This window comes from Pipistrellus hanaki (assembly GCF_964339955.1).
Source record: "Pipistrellus hanaki genome assembly, chromosome: 1".
Lineage (NCBI taxonomy): Eukaryota > Metazoa > Chordata > Mammalia > Chiroptera > Vespertilionidae > Pipistrellus > Pipistrellus hanaki.
In genome coordinates this window covers 161,051,598-161,067,157 of record NC_140503.1, presented here as the reverse complement: position 1 = coordinate 161,067,157, position 15,560 = coordinate 161,051,598, and the positions used below count along the sequence as shown (strand labels likewise).

The 15,560-nt window shown below is 37.6% G+C and overlaps 1 protein-coding gene across 1 annotated transcript in view; it reads right to left on the bottom strand.

Annotated features, from left to right (window-relative positions):
- The window catches only part of HPSE (heparanase), a 40,549-nt gene that overhangs the window by 5,952 nt on the left and 19,037 nt on the right, over nt 1-15,560 (bottom strand). The window contains exons 4-11 of the mRNA XM_084897533.1: nt 11,535-11,708; nt 10,666-10,834; nt 10,309-10,356; nt 8,913-9,006; nt 8,376-8,482; nt 7,060-7,174; nt 4,185-4,303; nt 2,682-2,828 (exon numbers count right to left, since the gene is read on the bottom strand). Of these exons, the coding sequence (XP_084753659.1) occupies nt 2,682-2,828; nt 4,185-4,303; nt 7,060-7,174; nt 8,376-8,482; nt 8,913-9,006; nt 10,309-10,356; nt 10,666-10,834; nt 11,535-11,708 (973 nt within the window). The remainder of the gene's footprint in view (nt 1-2,681; nt 2,829-4,184; nt 4,304-7,059; nt 7,175-8,375; nt 8,483-8,912; nt 9,007-10,308; nt 10,357-10,665; nt 10,835-11,534; nt 11,709-15,560) is intronic.

The following is a 15,560-nucleotide window of genomic DNA, read 5'->3' as shown; positions in this document are numbered from 1 at the left end:
AGTTGCCAGAGTATCCATTTTTAAAGATTTTTTTAGTAGTTGTCAGTTGTTAAATATTGACAACTAATCCAATATATTAAGATTAATATGCGCCGGGACCGGTTTGGCTCAACGGATAGAGCGTCAGCTTGGGGACTGAAGGGTCCCGGGTTTGATTCCGGTCAAGGGCATGTACCTTGGTTGCGGGCATATCCCCAGTAGGGGGTGTGCAAGAGGCAGCTGATCGATGACTCTCTCTCATCGATGTTTCTAACTCTCTCTCTCCCTTCCTCTCTGTACAAAATCAATAATATATATATATATATATATATATATATATATATATATATATATATATAAAAGATTAATATGCAAATAGACCGAACGGCGGAACAACAAAACAATTGGTCACTATGACATGCACTGACTACCAGGGGGCACACACAGAACATGGCAGGTGTTGGCAGCAGCAGGATGGTGAGCAGGTGAGCAGAGGTGCCAGACCAAGGTGGAGCACCAGTCGCTGTCATTGGGGCGAGCCTCTGGTGGTGACTGAAAACTCTTTGCTCCCGTGCACCATGGTCCCGCCTAGCCCTGCTGCCAGCACTGGCCTCGCTCACACGTGCTATTGTTGTCTGAGATGCTACTCGCACGTGCTGCCAGTGCTGTCAGTGGGTGCGAGTCGTGGCTGACAGTCCTGATCGCCCCTGAGGGCTTCTCCACCTCTCCCTGCTACTGAGGGGCGATTGGGGCAGCAACCGCCGCTTGCACCTGCTGACATTGCCTGCCCCGCTTGCACCCGCTGCTGGTGCCAGCCCCAATTGCTCCAAGCCATCAGGAGGTGCCTGCAGGGCCAGTGCCTTCAGTACATGGGAGCAGTGGAGGCGGCAGGAGCGGTGCTATTGGCAGACGGGACAGGGCTGTGGCAGAAGGGGCTGGGCGGGGGCACAGAGGATGGGCTGAGACCCACCCCTGTGCGCACCACAGCCTCGAGGCCCATAGTTCCTTTCAAGGTATATGGATTCGTGCACTGGGCCCCTAGTTAAAAATAAAAAATTAACGGAGTGCATGCCAACCTTCCCCATCAGGAAGAGAAAAACCACTTGTCTAAACCCATTTGCCCATAGGCATGAGGTGTAGCTTCCAACTTCTGCCCTAGAAAACAGAACTAAGAGCAGCAGAAAAAAGGCACAAAGAGGCTCACTTTGTCCCCACCAGCGAGAACAGTCACCAGGAGAGGCTGGGAGCTTCGTCAGAGGAGGAAGCAGGTACTGACCTAAAGTTGGACTAAAATGATCAGACAATTGCAACTCTACAACTATTATTCAGTTACTTTACAAAAGCATTTCCCTTATCAGCATCAGACACAAATATGCTAAAAAGACCCACTTTAAAAGGTTCAGAACCCAAATAGAGAAAAGTATCTGTTACCCAAATATGCATTATTTACAAAAGGAAAAGGAGGTTTAAACAGTAGGAAAAGGATAAGTAAACCATAGAATTTTGTAAAACATGCAACCCATTAAAAATGTCTATAGGGTGGTGAACACAATACAATATACAGATGATATATTACAGAACTGTACCCCTGAAACCTATATAATTTTATTAACCAATGTCTCCCCAATAAATTCAATTAAAAATTTTTAAATGTCTACAGAGGCTCTGCATGGAAAGACATGGGAAAACGTGTGGATCCCTCCTCTCTTTTTCCCATTAGAGACTGTATGCTTACAGCTATAATAAAAGGAAGCACAGGGAGGAAAACAAAGGTATGTTACCCAGTGTTAATAATGTTTATCTCTGGGGGAGAGGACTTTGGAGAAAGCATTCTTGCTGTCCTTCTTCAGGTTATGATGCTAACTGTCACTGAAAACATCACTCAGATAGCATTTGCAAAGATGGGAGGAGATGGAAAGAATTTTGTGAACCCTTAACTTTTTATGCTTCAATCTGAAAATAACCATGATGAAAAGAGCTCCTTCCAACATACGGTGGACCTAAAAGGTAGATTCCAAGCTACTTTTTCCTTACTCTAAGTAATAAAAAACTACTTTAAGGCTGTTAGAAAATCATGCCCAGCTCACAAAGAATAACAGTTTACAGCAACCCCCAGTCTCTTACTAGCAATTATATAATAGCTTCGCTTTTGTGACTGTTAACAAGAATTATAAGTATTTTTAGAGCAAATAATCTAAATATGTTGAATGGATCTTGACATATCAAGTTGTTTTGAAATGCAAACTAACTTCCTAAGATAACTGCTAGCTTGTGTTCAGTCCTTCTGCTTATGACTCTCAGAGTGAGTATACCTGTATGAATAGGTATTTATATATAAACTTCCTGAATATTAAAAATTGTCAAAACTTGAAACAGTTGGCTTCTTTTTCTTCCTATCAACACTCTATGCTGACAAACACTGATACATTTGGTGAAAGTTTAAAATGAACAAGTAAGCCGAAGCCAGTTTGGCTCAGTGGTAGAGCGTCGGTCTGCAGACTGAAAGGTCCCAGATTCGATTCCGGTCAAGGGCACGTACCTTGGTTTCGGGCACATCCCCGGTAGGGGGTGTGCAGGAGGCAGCTGGTCGATGTTTCTCTTTCATCGACGTTTCTGGCTCTCTATCTCTCTCCCTTCCTCTCTGTAAAAAATCAATAAAAATATAAAATAAAAAAATAAAATGAACAAGTAAAAGTACTCACTGGGAAAACAATCCATCAGGTCCTGAAGGCTTTACAAGATATCTGTCCACTTCTTTGTCAAATAAATAATGTGGTAACTGCAACTGCTTGGTGACATTATGAAGGTTTAAGGCATACAGAGTTAAATCGCCTCCTTTATACCTTGGGCTAAAAGCAAATAGATTGACTCAATAATAAAAATAGTTGTCTCGAGCTTAAACAATTAAAAACTTGATTACAAATATAATTATGGATACTAAGTATTAGTATTTATAATGATAATAGACCTTCTTTTTACCCTTCCTTTTATAATGATGTAAGACCACAAATGTGGCCCTATTTGAAATTGATTATACATTGCTCTTCCCAGCACCACTGTCTGGGGTACCCTGAGTCTTTGCTACTGAGTTACTAGGAAGCCAGGCAGCTTAGTATTCATTTTCAAACATAGGAAGGTTAAATGATAAAAGTTGAATTTTGTGGGTTCATGTGCATTTGAATTATAAATCACATGGTTTATAATTGTAAACCTTTTTCTAGCCGTATGAAGAGTGGAGCAAACAAAAAAGTTAAATCTGTTGATACTTTTCAGAATTTATTTATCCAAACTTCTCCCCAACTTCTTCCTAGTGGGGCCCTCACTATCCCGAGTTCCCACTCACCAGCGACTGGAAATGCTGGGTATCTATTTTGGCTAGAACTAGTATTTTAGTTATCATCCTATCAGGATGGACAGATTGAAACTAAGAAGAGAAAAATCCATGAGATTTGGGAGCATTTTTTTGCCACCAAGGGCAGGGTATAAACTATAAAAATCTCTGTGGTCTCTCAATCCTATAAATTGGGTTGAAACTTTTGAAAAAGGTTGTTATTGTTGATATTGTTCTTTAATTCTTCTTCCTTATCAAATTGATCAGATATGATACAAGGGAATAAGTATAGTCATAATTATTCATTCATATGAATTTATAGTTATATTCATTCATAGTCATTTAATGAAGTAATTGTTCATATAAAAATGTGTTGGTGTCCTACCAGTGTGGTTCAATGGTTGAGTGATGACCTATGAATCAGGAGGTCACAGTTCAACTCTTGGTTAGGACATATTCCTGGGTTGCGGGCTTAATCCCCAGTCGGGGACATGCAGGAGGCAGCCAATCAATGATTCTCTCATCATTGATGTTTCTATCTCTCTCCCCCTTCCCTTCCCCTCTAAAATTAAAATAATATTTTAAAAAAATACATTGATACTATTCTTTATTTAAAATTAGGATATATTTTGATTATGGATTATGACAAAGTCATTGTAAAAGCCAAATGCTAATATTTAAGCTATATTTTTTGTTGTTGTTGTTTGTGTGTTTTTTTAGACTTTGGCACCATATTACTATGAAGAGGAAAATAAAAAAATAATGACATAGTTTAGACTCTCTGAGTAGAGAGGGAACAACAGGGTGTTAGAGTAGGAAGTTATGTGCTTACTAATTAAAACTTGTTGGTTTGTAAAGTGCATTGCATACTTACTGGTTGACGTTTGTGCAATGAAGGTATACTCGAAGTTTGCTTCTGGCTGGACCTTTCACACTTGCCTTTAATACAATGGTGCCCACCAATTTCTTGAATAGAAGAGAGAGCCAATAATCCTAGTTGTGGTGGTTGGGAGGGGAGAGACAAAAAACAGAACTTTATTTAGTTCTTCATTTAACAAAATGAAGCAAGTAGTTATCCTATAAAGAGTATGCTGTTATTCTAGAGGTAATTAAATAGGATTCATCATTTGATTTGGGTTATTCATGAAGTGAGTGCGTGAGTGCAGTATCTTGTTTGCTGCTTTTTCTTTCTTTCTTTTCTTTTTTTTTTTTTTTTTTTTTTTATCACTAGAGGACTATGTTTCTACAGTTCAGGGGTCCTTACCTGCTAGGAGTTATAGCTCAAGACTTCAATTATTGACTAAGAGACCATTTAAATATTCTCTGTTGTTTATCATCCAAGAATGGAAAGCAAAGTTCAAAGCAGCACTTTTACACACACACACACACACACACACACACACACACACACATTTTTAAAATAATATTTCTGTTTAAGAGATTAAATTATTTTCTTTAAAACCTTATAACACCCCTAATAAAGTAATGGATTAGGGAACAATCATCACTAGCTATCAAGGTGAAAAAAAAACCCAAGATAACCGAGACATTATGAAACTCTTGATGGAAGCACACATCACCTACAAAGAATTCTTGCAACACAAAACAAAAAAACTTGAGTAAGCTCAAGCCTCTAGTTCTAACTACCAGTTTACAGGAACTACCAGTTTATAGGGAACAGAGTAACATGCTGAAAAAATAAACTTAGCAAAATCCAAAATGTGGGATTTAATGAATAAATTTTAATTAATAAATTCCAGTGGACCAAAAAAAAAAAGGAGAACTTAAAGATTAACAGACTCCCCAAAAAGATTAATAGACTTAAGAGATATATCAACCAAATTCTATATGTGAATGTTATGGATTTGAATATCCTAACTATTAAGACATTTGCAACAATAAGAAAAATGGGGAACACTGATTTAATATTTGATGATATTGAGGAATTATTGTTAATATTTTTAAGTATAATAATGATACTATGTTTTTAAAAAGGAGATACATACTAAAATATTTATGGATAAAGTGATATATCCGAGATTTGCTTGAAAGTAATACAATAGGTGGGAGGTAAGGAGTAGTTACCATTGTAGATTAAACAAGACTGGAGATTTATACACTTATCTCTCTACTTTGAAATGTTCCATAATTATTACTTTAAAATAAACCACTCAATATATACCTCAACTCTTTGTTCTTGAGCTAAGGGAAAGTAGGCAGCTTTTGTTTCTCTGCCTAAATTCCGATTCAAATCGTCTCTTGAGACAAGAATAGAATCAATGAAATGTTTCACAAGAGACATAACTTGAGCAGGCTCAGTTCCTGGAAGGGTAGAAAGCATGCAGGCCTCAGCCAGGATTTGTACAGGACTCTTCAGAATAATACTGTGTGACCTCATGACTTCATCTCAATTAGAACTTCCTCATCTGAAAAACATGCATCTAAGTTACCTGTCTTTCCGGCTTCTGGGATTGTTATGCAAACCAAATAAGAGAACAGACAGGTACAATAGGTTTAAGGCCCATTCCCTTGATCCTATTCATAGTAATATGGCACATATATTCTTGCAAGTTTTGCTAGCTGATTCTGCACCATGAGAAAGAAGTATAGTTTCGTGCATATAAAAGGATCTGAAGCCAAAGGTTTATGCTTAGGCCCTGAGAAGATTTAGATAACATACTAAATAACTGGCACTATTTACAAAGAGTGACAGGATAATACTCAAAGTGAATTTTGTAGAAACTATTTATTTACCTTTCTTCCTCAAAGCCAATTTAAAAAAGGGCCAGCAATAGATTCTGGATATTTGTCTAATGAAATTATCATGTTTGGTAACTTTATAGATGGCTCACAATACACTTGGGGAAGACAGATTCTATTTTGTACAAGGTCATTTTTCTAAGCATTTTCTAAAAGTTATGAACAGTGTGCTACATGAGTTTGGACCACTATATATTAAAAGCAATTTTGTTGAGAAATCTAGCTATACACCACAGAAGCCTAGCATACCTATTTTGGTATGAGCTTTTTGCAAATTTTCTTAGCTTTCCTACAATATTCAAATAATTCCTTTAGAAATTCTTAGAAAAACAGATATCCTCAAATATCATTTTAGATAATAAAAATCAAGGTCATACTTCTCAGTGAGATATCTATAGTATCTATATCTATAGTATAGATATCTATACTATTTTAATTTTTAGACACATATAGATTCCAGATGACTTTTTAGATGGAAAGGCTACATTACCAAATTTAGCACCAGATACAGCTGAGGTAGGATGGACTTTTTAAAAATTCACAAATACCTTGAAGATTATTACAAAATAGCCAATTCTTTGGGTGAGATTTTTGAACAAATATGTGATACTACTGGCTTATCTTAAGGTTAAATAAATTATAATTTAATGACATAAAAAGTTTTAAAGCTTTGGATACTATAAACAATTTTAACTTTAATTTACTCTTAAAACATTTTTGATCCAAGTTTTATATCTTGTAAAATGAGAGTCATAAAATTTCAAATGACATCCAAAGTGGCTCACATTGCAAACATTATTCCTAGGTCTCAATTTCTTCTCTTGAGATACAAAAAATGTTAGAATGGATTATCTCTAACCTGTCCATGGTTTGGCTACATTGAGAGCACTGAATTTACCCTTAGAGTTGACAATTCTTAGAAGGTTAATACAGGGGTCCTCAGCATAGTCTAATCTACTCATAGAAATAGAAGAATAATGATCACTTACAGGTAGAGGTTCGAAGTTTTCATCCACTAAGTGGTAGGCTCCAGCTCCAAAAAACACTTGTCTCATCACCACTTCTATGCCCATCCTGGCCGATAGGCCCAATTTATCCAGCCACCTGGAACAGAGTGAGGCCCAGCTTTCTTCCAGCTTGGAGAACAAAATAACTTAATTCTAATTATCGACTATTCTGATTTATTCATCTATGAAACGAGAAAACTGGTATTAATTGTAAATAAGTAACTCAAATTAAATGGAGACTATCCTTCCCATCACAAGTTCCCATACTTCTGCATGATTACTAATCCTGAAGAACTATTAATATGCCATAGAAGTCCCCTTCAGGGTAGATATGGTCTGTAAAGCAGAGTAGGTAAATTCCTACCGCCACAGACAATTACTCCTTGTCTTTCAGGGTAGCCCTCCTCCCCACCCCTATGTGAGGTCTAAACACTACAAGGTTCCATGTAGCCAGGGGTAATAAAATAAGTAGGATCACACCTAAACTTTTATGGACACCTCCTGCCCCTTATCTTTAGTTAATGGCAAAACAAACATCTCCATTCTTTTCTCTACTCATCATGCCCCCAAGAGCATAAACAATTTGTCCTTTTATTCTGGGCTTATTCCCCTACTTTATGTAAGGAGGAGAGGAAAGAGATTAAGTCTCAATATGAAAGTGTTAACGGAGTTATGGAATGTAAGTTAACGGTTGTTTAAAGCAATCAACTTTGTGGTGGTTGGAGTAGGAGTTAATTTAAGTTCATTGATAGGTCCTCTGGTATGATCTCATACTTTAGGCTCTAAACTTCTTGGGAATCTATATAATAAAAACCCAGTGGTCGTTACGCCGTAATGACCAAAGACTGGTCACCAGGAGGCTGCATATGTGGCGAAGCATGCGTGGTGAGGTGCAAGTGGGTGGGCGGGGCTGCACAATTTCTCGCGCTGGGCTCGTAGTCTGTAATAACTGTGTAGCATGTACTACAAATCCTTCCAGAGTCAGAGCTATAGATATACTCCTTTACAATGTCTTTTGTTTTGTTTTCACAATGTACTTCTTTAGAGGAGGAATCCTTGGCATGGCCATGGGCCAAAATTAAGGAACGGAACTTCTAAAGCAATTCATTCATACAATGATGAAATACAATATGTCCAACAAGCTTTAGTAAATCATTATCTTACAAAATCTGGCACAAATTTTGGAGCTCAGCCACAGAACCATCATTGATCAGATTTTTAGCTGATGAATTATTTCAACCGAATAGAATAGGAACGCGCTGGAATCTGGTCCCTGAGGCGGGTGCTACTTCACTCACATGAAACCAGCTGCAAAGGTGTTGGACAGCAAGGGCGCTCCACCCCCAAACGCAGAGCTTGTTTCTCCTAACCAAACCTTCTTGTGGGGTCTGGTCATCTCAACAACCTATGAAACAGGAAAGTCTCCATGGTAACTGCAAGCAAGCTGACCAACTATGGTGCTGGACATTACTGACATTCAAAATCTTGTATTCCCAGACCCATCTGTCCAATAAAGTTACAAAATATGTTCACAATCATTTAGGTCTCAGGAAACTTACTTTTATTAGAATTCTAGGTGTGAAAGAAATGTAAACAACCTCATTCTTATAGCCTATGAAAGTTAATTCTACCAAAAGGCTATTAGAAATATTTTTCATTTCTAATCAATGTCCATGGATAAGATCTGATGCTAAGGGGATGGAAGGTGAGTAAGATTAGTGCCTGTTCTCTAAGATTAGAAAACACGTAAATTTATATATCTGTAGAATTTGGCACCAGCTAAACCACAGAATAAGGACTTTGGTTTTACACTTAAAAGAATAAAAGACTATTACCTGAAAAATTTTTTGCACAGGTGAAATAAAAGTGTCCAACACATCAGGGTTTAGGAAATCTTCTTTGGTAGCAGTTCGTCCATTCAAGTAGTAGCTAAGTTATTTAGAAAATAATCAGAGAAAAATAACAACCTTTACCTTCTGCTTTTAAGTTAATTGGCTGAACCTACTCTTCTTACCACCTCTTCCCACCTCTCTGTTTTTTAAAAAAGAGGCAGAAGTTCTGCTAAGGCGAGACCATGATGAAAGGGGATCAGTTACTCTCTCTTGAGGAGACACAGTCATCAGTGCAGGGCTTCCTGGGTTACTTGTTCTGCAGCAAGCATATTGGCTGTAGCTACTTATCTGTCCCATGAGTCAAAGGACAGTGTGCCTTGATCTTGTAGAAACCACCACATTATTTAAAATTAGTTTAACTTTTTTTTTGTTAATATTAAAATTTTACTACAGTGCTGTTTGAGACACCGTGATTCTTACTTGAATTATAAAGTCAATTAGCAGTTAAATGGAAATAATTTTTGAAAAAAACACAACAACAGTAAGTGAAGCCAGCAGTACTTTCTTAGTATTAAGAAGACATACCATTAATAGGTGAGTGGATAAAAAAAAAACAACTATGGTACACTTACACAATGGAATACTACTTGGCCAAAAAAAATAAGGAAATCACATAAACTTATGAACAAAAACAGTTCCAGAGACAGAGAAACATCAATCAGACCATCAAACCTCAGAGGGAAGGTAGGGGAGGGTGGGAGAGATCAACCAAAGGACTTGTATGCATGCATATAAGCCTAACCCATGGACATAGACAACAAGGGGATAAGGGCATGAGTCAGGGGGATGAAGGATAATGGGGGAATAAGGACACATATGTAACACTTTAATCAATAAAGAAATTTTTAAAAAAGAAAGAAAATATAACCCTTTGCAACAACATGGATGGACCTGGAGGGAGTACTGTGCTAAGTGAAATAAGCCAGTCAGAGGAAGGTAAGTATTATATGATTTCACTCATATGTGGAGTCTAATGAACAAAATAAACTAACAAAATGGAAACAGACTCATAGATACAGAGAATAGATGGACAGCTTTTAGAGAGGAAGGGGTAGCAAGGTTTGGTGAAAAAGGTGAATAGTTTAAGCAAGAAAAAAAAACTTCATAGACACAGACAAGTATAGTGATTACCAGAGGTAAGGGGGCCAGGAGGGAGGTTGAGAAGGTAAACGGGAGATAAATGGTGATGGAGGAGACTTGGCTTGGGGTGGTGAGCACACAGTACGATAAGCAGATGATATAGCATAGAATTGTACACCTAAAACCTACATAACTTTATTAATCAATAAATTTTATTTTTTAAAAAAGAACAACAACAAAGAACGGGAGATGTACTTACTGGTGCCATGTAACTGAATCAATCACTTCTCCCCCAGCTTCCAGGAAACTACAAAATCAAAATCTATTATGTTATCACTCAATTCTCAGATATACATATATACACAACATATGCACAAGAAATGGGCTGGTTACTGCTTTAGGATCAGGCAAACACAACCTTCCTAACTGAGATACTACAAACTTTATCATAGGTACCATTTACCCAAAACCTTGGTATTCTGAGCCAGTCAATGTTTTCTTTTTTGATTAACCATCTAGCCAGGCAGAAAACTGTTTAATAACATGTGAACTATTGAAGATTCTACACAGGGGAAATACAATTTTTAAGAAAAGTGGTTCTTCCTCGAGCTCTTACTTGCTCAGCATCTTTACAGTCTTTCCTCGAGGCTGACCAATATCTGGACCATAGAGTTTTGCATTTTTGAAAGCAGATGTTCCTAGAAGTTTATGCAGCTTAACAAAATCTTCTCCTAACTGCAGTCCATCGATGAAAATACCAGCCTTCTTCTGGAAACTGTTGGGTTCTGAAAGAGCAATTTTCAAAAGAATCGCTTATGTAGAAATGTTTTACTTAAAAATCAAACATAACAGCAACAAAACATTTTTCAAATTACAAAAATCTTAGAATCCAAAGTCAAAGAAAGTAAAACCACTAGTTATGAAGACAATATTACAGAATGTTTGAATGAAGTGGCTAGTCATTTGAACTTTAATTAGAATTTACAAATTCCTTGGGGGGGGAAAAAAAAAAAAAAAAAAGAAGAAGACAATCAGGAGTTTGACCTGGGTAGGATTCTACACTGGGAACTTTTAGCTTGAGCATTTCATGAGGGTTGGGATGGCGTTACTGAGATTAACTGACAAGTCAAGAAACAGGTAAAGGAGTGGAAGGGAAAAAGCAAACTGTCTGCTTTACAGCTTTGCTGAGTCCAGCCTGCCAAGCCTCATAGGCTTAAAGTGACCCTGACCATCTCAAGGGAACTAGGGAACTGTGGAAGTTGCTGGTTTCAAGGAGTTGTCCTCAGCTCAAATGTATCATAAACTGGAATTAGCATCAGGTTCTGGGATATACATAGGAATTTTCTGCCTTAAGCAATTCAAAAGTTGCACTGTTAAGCACTGCACAAATGTGCCGAACCAGAAGTACATCTGCTAACGTTCTAAGTATAAACAAATAATGCCAAAGGGGAATCTCATTAATGAAACGTTCCCAGGGGTACCTACCATTGCCTAGTTCCCAAGAAATGTTATAACGCCTGGAAGAGCAGTAGTCCAGGAGCAGCCGAGCGTTAGAACTGTCCCACTGCAAGTCTGTGGTTCGCAGTAAGGCATTGAGACCAAAGATCAAGTCCAGTCCCGAGCAGTTTGCAAACGTGTACAGGATATCCACTGAGCTTCCTAGAAGAGAAGCATAATTTAATAGTTAGGTTGGCACCACAGTGATGAAGGCCGCCAGACTTGTTCTTCATAGTTCACTACCAGGTGTACCGGTTAATAATGGCAGATTTTATAACCAAAGAAAACACGGTGATTTCAAGAGAAACATCAAACATGCTTTATTCAAAGAAATGTGCATTGCTAGCTACACATTTCCCATCTTTCAGGTAATTTGTGGATACCGTCCCAATAGAACTTTTCTTGTTTTGAGGCAAACCACTCAGAGACCCAGTTTTCCACTTCTTCATACGTTTTGAAGTGCTGCTTAGAAGGTGCGTGTGCCATCGATCAGAACAAGTGGTAATCTGAAGGAGCAATGTCTGGTGAATATGGTGGGTGGGTTAATACTTCCCAGGCAAGATCTTTTAACGTGTCTTTAACTGGTTTTGAAGTGTGTGATGGTGCGTCATCATGAAGCAAAATTACTTTGCTGTGTCTTCTGGCACATTCTGGTCATTTCACAATCAAAGCATGGTTCAAATTGATTATTTGCTGTCAGCAGCAATCAGTATTAGTGGTTTCACCTGGTTTTAGAAGTTCATAATACACCACATCTTCCTGATCCCACCAAATGCAGAGCATTGTCTTCTTTCCGAAGCGATTTGGCCTTGCAGTCGATGTTGATTGTTGACCTGGATCAACCCATGACTTTGTGTGTTTGGGATTCTCAAAATAAATCCACTTTTCATGTCAGTCATAATTCGATGCAAAAAAGACTTTCTTTGTCCGAAACCTGTTTGACTCAATGGATGGAGCGTAGGCCTGCGGACTGAAGGGTCCCGGGTTCGATTCCAGTCAAGGGCATGTACCTTGTTTACGGGCACATCCCCAGTGGGGGGTGTGAAAGAGGCAGCTGATTGATGAATCTCTCTCAACAATGTTTCTAACTCTCTATCCCTCTCTCTTCCTCTCTGTAAAAAATCAATAAAATATATATATTTAAAAAAAAAAAAAAGACTTTCTTAGGTGCAGTTGAAGAAACATTTTACTGATGACTTTTATTTTTTCCATTTGTCTTTCGTTCAGTTAATGTGGCCCCATTTTCCTTCCTTTAAAATCTTTCCCATTGTTTGTAAACTATTGGAAATTGTTTATTGATCAATGTATAATTTTTCTGCAAGTTGTTTTTGAGTTTGACACACATCCTCATCCAATAATGCTTGTAATTATTGGTCTTCAAACTTTTTCGGTTGACCTGGACATTCTTTGTTTTTCACATAGAAATCATCACCTTTAAAGCATTTAAACCAGCATTCACAAGTTTCTTGAGATGGAGCATGTTCACCATAAGCATCCCAAAGTATCCTATAACTTTCAAAAGCACTTTTCTTCAAAATAAAGTAACGAATTAAAACTTCCACAAATGTTTTTTTTGGCATGGAATTCAACATTTTTAAGCAGAAAAGTATCTATGATGTTAACACCTTCATAAAATTTGACATATGAAGTTTTGAAGCTTGCTGTCAATACAACAAAATAGCATACATATCAAATTTTATATACATCAACGATGTGTAATTCCATCTATTGAAAAAAATCCACGTTATTAACTGGTACACCTGGTATTTCTGCTGTTAAATCTAAGAAATTCCTGTCCTAAGGAGTGATTATCCTATATAATAAAGATATAATATGCAAATGATCATTATGCTGTGAAGCATAACTACCTACTGTGTAACAACCAGATGATGGATCAGCGGGGGGGGGGGGGGGGGGGGCGAGCTACTGGCACACAGATTTGTGTGCAGGGCTACTAGTAATGAATAAGAGACAACAAAATTGGCCTGGCAAATTAAAAATATTAACATAACTTCATTTGCTTCAGCTGTTTAATCAAGTCTCATGGAAGGTACTAGAAGCTTTGGTCTGGCACTCAGGTTTTGTTCAAATGACCTCAGGTGAATTGGAAAAACCAAATTGTAGCAGCTCAGTGCTCAACATGCACAGGCCAGACCTTCATCAGTCAACATAAGCCCTAGGCTTAATAGTATAAATATCTTTACTTATAAACTCAGTCACAAAAATATCTTGGTAATTTTAATTATATTAAAAACATCTTTTGAAAAATTCATGTATATGATTTATTAATTTAAAACAAATAGGACTTTGTATTATAAAACTGGCCCAGGGCTATCGGGCTTGTTTTCCAAACTATGTGCCACGGCACCCTGGAAAGCCACCGGGACTTCACTGGTGTGAATGTTAAGAACCATGTGATTTCACTGTCAAGCGGGATATAAGCCTGAAAGCAACAAATGAACAAACAAGAAAGACAAACAGCTCAGCTGATGTAGTTCAGTGGTTGTGTGCTGACCTATGGAGCAGGAGGTCATTGTTCGATTCCCAGTCAGGGAACTTGCCCTGGTTGAGTAAAGGGGATTAAATATATGGTTACAGAAGACCCTTTGACTTTGGTGGTATGCACACAATGCAATGTGCAGATCATGTATCATAGAAATGTACACTTGAAACCTACATAATCTTATAAATCAATGGCAACCCATTAAATATAATTTAAAAAATACAGGATATCTGGTTAAATTTAAACTTCAAAGCAATAATGAATACTTTTTAGTGGATATTTTATGTAATACTTGAGAAATACAGTAAAAAAAATTATCATTTATCTGAAATTCATAGTTAACCAGGCAACCCAAATCACAGGTATTGCAGGATCTTTTAAATTTGCAAGGGACACACTTCAATGTCTGTTGGACATGATGAGAATTATTACTATTTGGTTGTTTGAACCTAATAACCTATGAACAAACTCTTAGGTGTTTCTTTTAGGCTAACTATGCTGTGAAAAAAATTAGAGTCACTAAAGTGCCATAAAAGTTTGAGAACTTTTGAACTCAGATTTTTAAATTATTAGCTAGTCTATAATCACTTTTAAAATATATATATATTTTATTGATTTTTTTTTTAAAGAGAGAAAGGGAGAGAGATGGAAGGGAGAGAGATGGAAAGCTAGAAATGTCGATGAGAGAGAAACATCGACCAGCTGCCTCTTGCACACCCCCTTACGGGGATGTGCCCGCAACCAATGTACATGCCCTTGACCGGAATCGAACCTGGGATCTTTCAGTCCACAGACCGACGCTCTACCACTGAGCCAAACCGGCTTTGGCTATAATCACTTTTTGAGACTGGCAACAGTGTAATTTTTAGTGATATCTTTAATTTTTAAAATATTTTTTATTAATTTTTTACAGAGATGAGGGGATGAGAGTTAGAAACATTGATGAGAGAGTTTGGCTCAGTGGATAGAGCCGATGCTCTATCCACTGAGCCAAACTGGTTAGGGCTAGTGTTATCATTAAATGTTATTATATGCTAAATAAGTTATTGAGATTTTCATGTATATTTAGGCATTTGTCAAATAGAAATTCACTCTTGAACTCTCCTAATTTAAAAACTAAATCTTGTGGGCAGGTGGGAAGATATTAATCAAAGAACTTGTATGCATATATGCATAACCCATGGACACTATGGTGTGCAAAGCTCTCTGGGTCCAGCTGCCCAGTGTTCCACTGGGTCTTAAAAGTCCAGTTTAGGACAGCATGGGCCTTTGAGATTACTGAGTCCTCCCCAAACCTCCACCCTCATTTTTCTTTGAGGAAATGGTCTCCCAAAGAAATGAAGTGTTTTGTCTAATATCATACAGCTCTTTGATGGTAGTGCCATTACTAGTCTGTTATAAAATCCCTGGAACTGCCTACTCACAGCTATATTTTAGCCTTATACATTGCAGAAAGTGTCCTGATCAGGAATCTAAGTCCTGGGTTCCAGACCCCACTCTCCCGCTTACAG